Raw genomic sequence first — 12,509 nt, forward strand, 5'->3', positions numbered from 1 at the left:
TTCAAAATCCTAGTTCTTAAGAATCTCTAACTATTTCCTTTGTTTCTTGTTTAACTAATTTTATTTTGTCATCCTCTTGCTAAAACTTTCTAAATGCATAAGTTATTGCTTTACTTTTTACATAAACATACTTCTTAAACTCATCCCAAAGGTATCACAAAACTAAACAACCACAAGGGTTCACTAGGATTGGGTAAAACTAGAATGAGTATGGTAATCATCCTACTCTTAAGCTCTTGACAACAACTCTTACATCTAACACAGAGGTTTAATGCTTCCTAGTCAACTATAGAAAACACTACCTCTCCCCCCAGTGATAGATTAGACACATTTGTTGAATCACAGATGACTACATACCTATGATATTATAGTTTTGAATGATAACAAAGTAATGACATTGATAGACTAATATTTGCCTAAGTCATTTTATGAAGCATGTGTTCAAGGATGTAGAAGGAATGAAGGAAAAAATGTTTTTCATAAATAACTTCTTTTTACAAACACGTAAAAGAAGACAAGTGGAACACTTAGTAAAATAGAATAGTCAGCTACTACATCCAACACCTATGATAAGTGTATGGGCCTTATAGGTGTTTATAAATCCATTGCTTGTTGGACGTTTAGTGCCTTTAATGAACATAATTAAATGTTCGAAAAATATATAGTAATAAGGATTATGATAATTTATGGATGTTAAAAATGTTATATTTATTTCCTCTTTTGTGAACATGCGTGCAAATTGATATAGTACGTCTAAACAAGTGCAACGTCCAAAAAAGAAAAGTCAACCACAAAAAGAATTTTTAACGTATACAATTACTCATTCAAAATCAAAACTCTCTACTTTATCCCCTTATCAAGTCTAAGCATTTATGAAGCCCTAGGGCATTTGAACAAGTGAGAAGAACGACTATTTTGGAAAGATCAAAGATCACACTTCAAACGACCAAGTGTCAAGGCTCTCACCAACAAAAATATCTCTAAAAGCCTATAAATACAAGAAGATATGAAGAGAAAAAAAATAATCTTATGAATATATTGTATAAACTCTCTTTCAGCTATGCATAATTCCTAATTAAATATATCTAAGTTTTGAACATCTTGTAAGCCATTCTCTAGTGGATGATCAAAGAGAAAGCTTAAGTTAGCTTAAGTATTTGAAAAAGGATTATGAAAAAATCTACATATTATAGTACAAAAATGTATTCAAAATTATACATACATATTAATTGTTAATCAAATAATAAATAATAATAATAATAATATATAAATCAATTAGTTTGTTTTCGGTTGGTTCGAATTTTAAATGTGTAAATTCAATATCTAAATTTATCAATATCGAGTTTAATTGATTTAAAAAAAAATAATCAAACCAATTTAATTGATTTGATTTGGATTTTTAGATTCATCGGATTATTCTGATATGATAAACACCCTTATTTTTTGTCATAAAATTTCCATGCAAGTTGCTAGCATACTCTAAATAAAAAAAACTACTATGAGTAATATATATATATATATATATATATATATATATATATATATATATATATATATATATATATATATATATATATATATATATATATATATATATATATATATATATATATATATATATATAGAGAGAGAGAGAGAGAGAGAGAGAGAGAGAGAGGAAAGTTATAATAAATAGGTGTAACTTTTACTAGGTATTATCCCGCTCAATAACTTTTATTAAATGTGAATTTTCTAAATCTAACTATTAGATTGAAAATTATTTACTCTTAGATCATATATACAAAATTTTATGTTAATCTAAAATGATTAGATACTTCATTCTTATAAATCAAAATTGACATAATATATACATTTCAAAATATACTAAAAGATGAATATTTTGATTACCTTCAAATTATTGTTCAATTTTAATAAAATTTGATATAAATATATAAAATGATATGAACTTTCAATCTAATAATTAAATTTACAAAATTCATATTTAATATAAATTTATTGAACAGTGTAACACTTAATAAAAGTTATACAGGTATTATTATAACTCTCGTTATATATATATATATATATATATATATATATATATATATATATATATATATATATATATATATATATATTGCCATTCCGCTAAAGATCATACCAGAAAGTACACAGCAACAAACAAAATAAGGCATATATTTTTTTTTTACACAACAAAAATAAAACTAAAAAAATCATACAGCACACACTAGATTTTATTGGCCAAGTCCCCATTTAAATTTAATTAACTGCCAATATAAACCTTTTTCTATATTATCATGCGGACTGATTACTAGAAAAGAGTTAGATTTTAGCTACTAATTTGATTGTTATATTTGGATAATAATTAGCAACAACATGATATTAAATTATAAAGTTTTCCAGTAAGTAGAAAAGCAAATCCTTTGGCACTAGACAATTGGATCCAAATCAAAAGTTTTGGTTGATGTTAGTGCGTTGACAGACCCACACTTGGGATAGGAACCCCAAATACCATGCATGCCGCTCCTTGCTTCACACTAATCGTCTTTTACTTTGGAACCAAATCCATGATGTGGACACTCTCCACATCCAACCCACGTAATAAAGAGTAAGTTTTTTAATCAATTCATGTGATTTTTATTTGGATGTGAATCTCGAATGTAAATTTAAACATGTCTTATAATGGAAAAAAAAAAAAAAAAAAAAAAAAAAGAGAGAGAGTACTTCTCTATCTTTTATTATTAGCAAAAAAATAATACATAATTTTTATTTATATATTTTAACTATTTTTATCTTATTTAATGATATTTTTCTTAAAATATTATTCTTTTAATGTATGATCTTTTGACTATGCTACATTTTCTTAATATTTATAATAAAAGAATTTATAAAAAATATTATATTCTTAGTAAATTTATATAAATAATTGGTATCTTTTATATGTTTGAAATTAGTTTTTTATTTATTTTTTTTACTTATAATAAAAGAGTGTTGAAAAAGTGATTAATGTCCACTTTCTTTAAGGTAATGGAGTGCTGAACCACTATTGGCACACCGCCACTCCCAATCATCCAATACAAGAAAAAAGAAATATTATATATTTTTTAATCTCTTACACGTGTCCGGCATGGTAAATGTGAACACTTTGAACGAAAATTTAAACCTCTATTTGTCACGTGAGGAACTAACCTCTTCTAATAAACCAACCCTATTGGTCAAAAGAAATAATAGTTGCTGGTAGAGACATGATAAATGTAACCACTAAAAAATTACATTACTTTGGACAGCTATACCTCCACTTCTATCTTTAAAGGTTAAACTATTCACCTTTTATAATTATTTTCATTTTAAGTTTATTCCTATACACCATAACAAAAAAGCTACAAGTTTTAATCTCTAGGCATACATAAAAATTACATTTTAATCTCTAGGCAGAGTGTAGTTTACAATGCTATAAAATATTGACAGTATCTAACCGCGACAAAAAATAAAAAATAAAATAAAATCAAGGTGCAAAATTACCCGAAAATGAAGACATGTAAAAAAAAAATTGTACCATTTTTCACTACCAGAAAAACTTTATAGCAGTTATGTACTAAAAAAAGAAAATATATAACACTTTTGACTAGTATGATCAGAACTAGATAATTGACTTGGTCAAAATAATGAATCAATGAATTACTAGTTAAATCTGAATCACTAATTGAACAGTATAAGCATGTATAGTTTTAAATATATAATTTCATATTAACTCTACTATATGTCTAATATATATATATATATATATGAAAATTACATGATGTAGTAGCTCATAAGCTTTCAAAATAAGGACCTGGATTTTACTCCTACAACAGGCATGACAGCCAAGTCAGTGCACCGGGTAAGCGAATTTCATTAAACTTGCTCGAGTCAAATCAGTTCACATAGATAATGAAACATATCGAGTCATCTATAATAAATGATTCAGAACAATTCATCACATTTCACCAACAATGTTAATAGACTGAAACTTACATATTTTTTTTCATATAAAGACACAAAATGACAACAAAACCTTATAAATAGTTTAACCGTCCTTAAAAGTTAATACATGTATCACTTTAATCTCCAATATTAGTAACAAAAAGGAAATTTAAAAAGAATGCCATTTTCAAAATCAAGAATTTATTCGGCTTTATTTTGTCCATGAAAAGACACTAATTGAAATTATACCAACCAGTATTATCAATAAAATGGTTTTGTAATATAATTAAAATTTAGTACTCATACACTAAGTGTATATAATAATTGAAAGAGAGGACATTACATTGTCACCACCTATAATTAATGCAAAGTTTCATAATAGAATATGTAGCTTGATGAACAAATCAAATAATATTGTTTAGTTACACTTATTGAACCCCGTCTCGTAATACATCAAATCGGGTGAGCAACACGAGTTTAATATCACTGATAACTGAATAAAATTAATCCGCTTATGAATGAAGTGAAAATTATACAATGTTCTCAAAAGAGACAATCTATGTATACATTAAATCAATTACCTCGTAACATGTTCTCAAATGTAAAAATATATACATTACAATCTATTCCCTCATTACGTGCTCTCAAGTGCCAAAATATACACATTACGATATATTCCCTCAACCTCATGCATCCACCATAATCACAAGTAATGACAAAGACTGCAATTGCATGCAGTTAAACCTTAACACTACAAACAAGACCAAATCTTACAAATGGGGGAAAAACAAGGGAAACCAAAATCTATTAGGAAACTATAGATGAAATTCAACACCAAAGTTTCACTAGACAATAATAATTTTTAAAGCCCAAATTGGAGAATTTTCTCAATAATTACTTGTAAGAGAAGAAAATAAAAATGAAAATGAATTAAATATCTTCTATAAGAAAAAGAATACATGATGAGAAGCCACCATAACTCCTAAGCTCTCACAGCTCAAATGCGGGTAAGAAAAAAAAATAAAAATGAAAATGAATCAAATATCTTCTATAAAATAAATAAATAAATAAATAATACATGATGAGAAGCAACAATAACTCCTAAGCTCTCGGGTCACATGCGGGTGAGGGTTGATTGATGTAAGGAAAGGAAGTAAAGCAGTGGTGTAGTTCACTCAGAATTGACCCAGGAGCTAAAACTCATTAGTAATGCTAGCTGTAAGATCCACTGGTGCCAGTCATGTTCAATATGGATTCCAGAAGGTGACAGAAAAGTAAAGTGAAAGAGCTTCAAGCAACATTTCAGTAATCATCATAACCATAACCATCATCATCATATTCATAAGTCTCGTATAGATTTTCTTGATACAAATTATTTTCATATTCTCCGTGCATATCACCATCCTCAAAATCGTCAGCTGATCCCGGTTCATCATTTTTTATTTTGTCCTCTAACTTTGACTCAAAATTATCATTATCATCGGTGGGTAGCTCAAACCTTACTTTCTTGGGATTCTTCTGATTCTCTGGTGCTTCCTATATAACAAAAAGTGATTATTTCACATTTGGCTTTATGTAAAAATATAAAAATATAGTTTAGGCAAATTGCACTAACAACCCCTATGGTTTTGTGAAATTTCACACAGCAATTTCCTTTTTAACACCTAGAGTAGCTCCTTACAGGAATACACAATGTTTTGTTGGATAGCAATGATACAAGATATAATGTGTTTCAAATAATTGAGTTATTGCAGGCATTATTGTGAGAAACTTCAAGAAATCACAGGACGTATCACTGTGATTTGTCCTATAGTTTAATGTTAAAAAGACTACCTAGCAAAACACAATTATAATTAAGGTAATGCACATATAGTAAATTAGTCTTCTAAACACAACAATGAAGTAGCTACAACTAACAATTAGACTGGACTAGGCCAGCTCGACCCGTTTGACATCTCTACTATCGAGTAAATAAAGATTGAGATATCCAGAGCATATGAATAAAGCATATCTTCTTAAAGGTAAATCAGAAATGCTATCTTAACCATTAACCAATAGGGATTGTTCTCTAATTAAACAAGCTTCAGCCCATGAAAAAATAAAAGAAAAAGAAATCTCCTTGATTTATTAAATAAAATAAATAAAGCTAATGCAAGCAAATATGCCCATGCAACAACGCATAGAAGCTTCCAGATTTTTTCATTAAGAGATTGATATTGAAAATATCAAAATACAAGTAATGAAACAGCAATAGCAATCTGAAGACTCATAGATCTATGCTTTATCTATCTAGAGACAATTTTAAAAACAAAAAACATACAAATGAAGACTCATAGATCTATGCTTTATCTATCTAGAGACAATTTTAAAAACAAAAAACATACAAATGAAGACTCAGATCTATGCTTTATCTATCTAGAGACAATTTTAAAAACAAAAAACATGCAAATGATATCGAAGATGGAGACAAACAAGTAAACATGAATATTTAATTTAACGTGTTTGCGGAGAGAATACATACAGGTTCGTCAAATAATTTTAACAAGCAATCATAATTGACTTTGGAGCTGAGCCTCTGCAAATGAATCATGGAAAAGAAAATCATGTTAGTACTACATAAAAACATTTTCAGAAAAACCCAGGCTACAAAATTAACATAAATCATTTTATAGAAAAATTCTCCCAAAAATGTTTGATTCCCAATATAATAACATTTCACGGTAACAACATAATTATAGTATATGAAGCCATCACTATGCACCCAATCTAGGCATATAAACAATGATCTTAATCTCTTGAAAACTGCACTGCCCTAACCCAGCCTGAAAGCCTTGTAGGCCATCAGTCCTATAATAACTCTTCAAATCCAAATTTTGATATGTTTTAGAAACTACTACAAGTCTACAACAAATTCAACTTATAATAGAAAAGGTGCTGTTTGCTTCAGTTCTTTACCAATTTCTTTTTAATTTATTAAGAGTTTTAAAGGCACAAGTCTCAAGTCTCAACCATCAAACCGAACTACGCAGCTTTAAGTTAATTCATGGTCTTATTAGTTACTACTTTCATTCAACTTCCTAAAGATGGGTTACTATGTTATGCCTAGAATTATTTCTTTGTAGAAGACAAATGTCAACAACTACATAACTACCAGTACTTTTGGAAGTTCCTTCTTTCCTATTCCTTCCTTTTTGTTTCACCTTTTCGAAATGAAAAATAATAACTACACAAGGGAAAAAAAGACAACTACATTAAAAAAATATGAATGTGTTGGAACAAAAAGCAAGCCATTATAATGAGTTTAACAAACAGAATATCAAAACATGCATAGGTATTTTTTTTAATAGAAACACCTTGGTTCTCAACATTTGGTTAGTGGCATCTACAGCAGATTGAGCAGGACCGTAACTCTTTGCCTCTTGAGCTCGTCTTTGTTTCATTTCCTACAGATGAGCATTTTAACAAAATTGAAAAAATTATTACGTTGAAAAACATTTCACAGCTTATGCAGCATTAATGTACGATGACAGGAAAAATTTAAACTAAGAACTATCTATTAAAATGCACTCATTGACTTGCACAGGAAAAGCATTATTTTGAAACAAACATGCTCGAATGCATACACACCAATCACACTATGACGGTTGATTCAATTCATTTGTGACTGTTGGAAACGAGCATTTAATGTTTATTGCCCTTCAAGAAGCTTAGTTAATCTTTAGCTAAGCTGAATGTATCTTACGAAGTTCTGATATTATAATTGTTCTCTTGAAATTAGTTGTAGTCATTTTTTGTCTATGTAACCTTTCTTATTATAAATAGATCAATCTGTTGAGTAGAAAATTCACTCAGGCACATTCAGAAAATTTCCCGTCTCATTCTATCATAGCGAAACACTGACACGATCAGAGAAGAACTAACAATGCATATACAAACATGAATATTATTGGAGTATATAACTTTACTCCTTAATATTGTATTAGATATAATATTGTATAGGGTTATTCTTTGTTATTTTCTGTTTTAGTTTTGGTTACCTGGTCAATAGGTTATTGTTTCTATAGCTTCTTTAGAAGTTATTGAAACATATATAAATAGGAATATTGTATTACAGATTCAATTGACTGAAATAATACAATTCCTTTTCTCTGTTAATCTGTCTCTGTCTCTCTCACTCTTTCTTTCTTTAATCAATAAATAAATAAATAAATATATATATATATATATATGTTGAAACAGAAAATCAGGTGCACTGCACACTTAATTTTTTGTTTATATCTTGATTACAATCAAGGAGTGAAGTAATCACGGGGGTAATTGCCATTTAATTACAGCCTAATAATCAGTAGCAAATTTGTAGCCTAATAGTAGCTAAATAATATAAGTATGGTAAGACTGATATATTCTAACAAAAAAAAAGATAATATTTCATATTCTAACACGCTCCCACAAACTAAAGCAATCAAGCTTCTGGCTTGTTACAGATAAATCCATCCAAAACAATGCCAGAACTCCAAAGCCAATTTAGGATTTAAGACCATACAGGATAGAAGCCCACTCAGAAGTAGGAGCATATATAGACCAAATACAAGCCAAAACCAGCAAAACATGGTGAACTCATGTCAATACAAGTTTCACCGGTCTTGGGATAAACCATGACGGAAACACAAAAGGTGGATTCATTATACTGCACACGAGGTCAGAGACCATCTCTTTTGAGGTTGTTTAGAGAAAAAGTTAGACATACTGTAAATAAGGGAATCGGTTATTATTAATGTTTCCTAATTATATATTTTTTATATTAGGAATAGGAATCAAGCCATTCAATGCATTTGTATACAATATAATTAGACTTCCTAATTTTAGACGTACAAATATGGAATTAGAATTATTTCCAGATTATCTTCTTCAAATTCAAACACTTGTGGATACACTAACATGACTTGAGGAATATTAGTCTATAATTTCCTTAATTACCAGTCAATTTGATGATCTCTCAATTAATGAAATTAAAACTCTTCTTCTTGCACATGAATCTAGTCTCGATAAATTTAAGAAAGTTGTTGCCTCCATTAATGTCACTGAGGCATCCTCAAATTCTAACTCTCCTACATTACAGCCACAAGCTAATATTTCTCAACATGACTTGAAATCTCATTTCTCGCAGTTCTGCAGATGGTGTAGTGCTGATATTCTCGCTGAAGCCCTCTCTACAACTTGATTTTATGCCATGCATTCCAAAGTTGATTCACTCAATGCACCTCACCCTACTTGATCTTGTGGGGGGTATTGGAGTATAACTTCACTCAGTCCTTACCTATAATACTTAGTGTTGGAGATCAACGCATATCAATCAGAATCTGTTGGAGCTCAACACATATCAATTAGAATCATGCAATTCTGATTTGTACAATCCATAATAGGATTTAATGTTAATAAGATCAATTTTATTTCCCCTTCTTTAATTATTTAGATACAACATTTATAGGAAGAATTATTTCCCAAATTTTCAGAGATAGATTAGTGTGCAGGTTTATTCCCTTATATTCTATTTATACCACCTTTGTATTTTTCCCAAATCCGAAAAATATACATCATATTTTTCCACATGGTATCAGAGCTCAATCTGAATCATCCCTAACCTAGCACCGCCAACCATGGGAGAGAACAAGGCAGAAGGTTTGGCCACCAATGTGGTCGAAGGGCCTGCTTTTCCTATCATTGGTCACAAATTGAATGGCCAAAACTACCCTCAATGGGTGCAATCAGTTATGATCTTTCTTTCAAGGAAAAGGGAAGGAAGGTTACATCACAGGAGACTCCAAGAGTCCAGAAAAGGGTGACCCCAATCTAAACAAATGGCAATTGGAAAACAGTTTAGTCATGTCATGGTTGCTCAACACCATGACTAATGAAATTGGGGAAAATTTCATGTAATATATGATACTGCCAAGGAGATGTGGGATGCAGTGAAGGAAACCTACTCAAATGTGGACAACACATTTGCAGTATTTGAGATCAAGAGCATACTCCATGACTTGCGACAAGGTGATTTCTCAGTCAACGAGTATTTTAATACACTCAGTCGACATTGGCAGCAACTGGACATATATGAAGAAGATGTTCAATGGAGTTGTACCGAGGATAAGAAGTATAAAGAATTGGTGGAGAAAGATAGGATCTACAAGTTTCTATAGGGGCTGAACACAGAACTTGATGAAGTCCGGGGCCTTGGAACCAAACCCTCTTAAAACAATCTGAGAAGTATTTTTCGAAGTGAGAAGAGAGGAAAGCAGGAGGAAAGTGATGCTTGGAAAGTCAAGTGCAACCCCATCCATTGAAGGCTCAACAATGGCAGCAAGGGGAAACCAACCTCGTACATCTCAAAAGAAAAATCGGCACTGGTGTGGTCATTGCAAGAAACTAGTTCACACTAAGGACACATGCTGGATCATTCATGGCAGACCTTCAGAGGCAAAACAAACCAAAAACCTGGAGAGTAGAGGCAACACAACTGAGGTAAATTCTAACCCATCTCCATTTAGCAAGGAGCAAATGGAAGCACTACAGAAAATTCTCCAGCAAACAATTGGTACAGCTACAATGGCACAAAAAGGTAATTTCTTGCATGCTCTAAATACTAGCAAAGGGAAACCAAAGTCATGGATCATTGACTCAGGAGCCTTAGATCACATGACTGGAGACTTAACTGTGTTTAAAAGCTATTCTCCATGCCTAAATAATTACACAATTCGGCTAGCTGATGGGACTCTTTCTAAGGTCATGGGTAAAGGTTTAGCTATTATCTCACAAAATATTACCCTGAATTCAATCCTTTATGTGCCTAACTTGACTGTAATTTGCTATCCATTAGCAAACTGACAAGAGATTTGAAGTGTCACTAAATTCTTCCCTAACCTATGAAATTTCAAATTTTGGAGTTAGGGAAGATGATTGGCAATGCTGAAGAATGTTGTGGCACTATCGGTTAGGCCACCCCAATTTTATGTACTTGAAAAAAATGTTTCCCACATTATTCAATAAAAATCAGGAGTTGTTTCAATGTGAAATATGTCAATTGTCCAAACATACCCGCAGCTCCTACCTGCCTCAACCTTATAAACCCTCTCAACCTTTCTCCCTAATTCACAGCGATATATGGGGTCCATCACAGGTAAACAATGTCACTGGATCAAGATGGTTTGTCACCTTCATTACGATCACACATGGGTCACTTGGGTTTTCCTAATGAAGGAGAAATTAGAAGATTGCAGAATATTTGAGTTGTTTCATATTATGGTGGAAACACAATTTCAAAGCAGAATTAATGTGCTTAGAAGTGACAAGGGACGAGAGTACTATCACTCTGCACAAAATTCCTACCTTCAGAAACATGGAATCATACATAAGAGTTCATGTGTAGATACCCCTCAATAGAACGGGGTCGCCAAAAGAAAGAATAGACATCTCCTAGAAGTGACCAGATCTCTCATGTTAACTACAAATGTACCCAACCAACTTTGAGGAGAAGTTGTCCTCTCTGCAACCTACTTTATAAACAGAATGTTGTCCCAAATCCTCAACTTTAACACCCCTTACTCTACTCTCCAAACCTCATACCCTACCAGTCGTATCATTACATCCATTCCCTTGAAAATATTCAGATGTTTAGCCTTCATCCACAACCTCAATCCTCGTCTCAACAAACTTGACCCAAAATCCACCAAATGCATCTTCCTCGGCAACTCCCCCCACCAAAAGTGGTACAAATGTTATTCACCCCAAACCAGGAAATTTTACCACCATGGATGTCACTTTTTTTCAGAATCAGCCTTATTACCTCCAAGTTGGCATTCAGGAGGAGCAAACTTATCGAATTGAAGTGGTAGAATCCCAACTTTTGAGATTTGAGCCGGTTGAATCTGCCCCAAATACATTGCCAACCAATACTACACCTACACAAGAGGAAACTACAGTAGAAAATGCAGCAGAATTTTTTGGATTTGAGCTAGCCGAATTTGCCTCAAATGCATAGCCAATCGAGACTGCACCTATAGTAGAGGAAATTATAGTAGAAAATGAAGAAAAGGCAGTAGAAACTGAACAGAAAAATGCAGTAGAAACCGCACCAACTGAAGCTAAAGAGAGGATTGCATCTCAGCAAAATCAAGGCCCGACTACACAAGGAGACAACTAGACGATGTACTTCAGGAAGAGAAGGAAGGGAGTAGAGTCCAGCATAGATCCAAGGAAAAACCATGAATCCAACCAGGCTCCAGAAAATGAGTTTTACCTAGGTAATATCGTTCCTAATCCTAAACCTATTGATGACATTGACATTCCTATTGCCTTAAGAAAAGGGGTGAGATCTTGCACTCAACACCCCATTGAGAAATGTGTCCTATAGAAAATTGTAACAATGGTATAGGTCTTTTGTTGCAACTCTTGACAGCACAAATATCCCAAGGAATGTTCAAGAGGCACTCCAACAAACTAAATGGGCAGCAGCTGTAACAAAAGAAGTCCAGACCTTGGTTAAAAATGGC

At 31.7% G+C, this 12,509-nt stretch overlaps 1 protein-coding gene across 1 annotated transcript in view; it reads right to left on the bottom strand.

Annotated features, from left to right (window-relative positions):
• Nucleotides 1–4,673: 4,673 nt before the first annotated feature.
• Nucleotides 4,674–12,509, bottom strand: part of LOC109793056 (transcription factor IIIB 60 kDa subunit) — a 34,380-nt gene continuing 26,544 nt past the window's right edge. The window contains exons 17-19 of the mRNA XM_083061224.1: nucleotides 7,317–7,406; nucleotides 6,485–6,538; nucleotides 4,674–5,499 (exon numbers count right to left, since the gene is read on the bottom strand). Of these exons, the coding sequence (XP_082917350.1) occupies nucleotides 5,266–5,499; nucleotides 6,485–6,538; nucleotides 7,317–7,406 (378 nt within the window). The 3' untranslated portion in view covers nucleotides 4,674–5,265. The remainder of the gene's footprint in view (nucleotides 5,500–6,484; nucleotides 6,539–7,316; nucleotides 7,407–12,509) is intronic.

Source organism: Cajanus cajan, chromosome 1, assembly GCF_000230855.2.
Source record: "Cajanus cajan strain Asha chromosome 1, NIPB_CcT2T_4, whole genome shotgun sequence".
Lineage (NCBI taxonomy): Eukaryota > Viridiplantae > Streptophyta > Magnoliopsida > Fabales > Fabaceae > Cajanus > Cajanus cajan.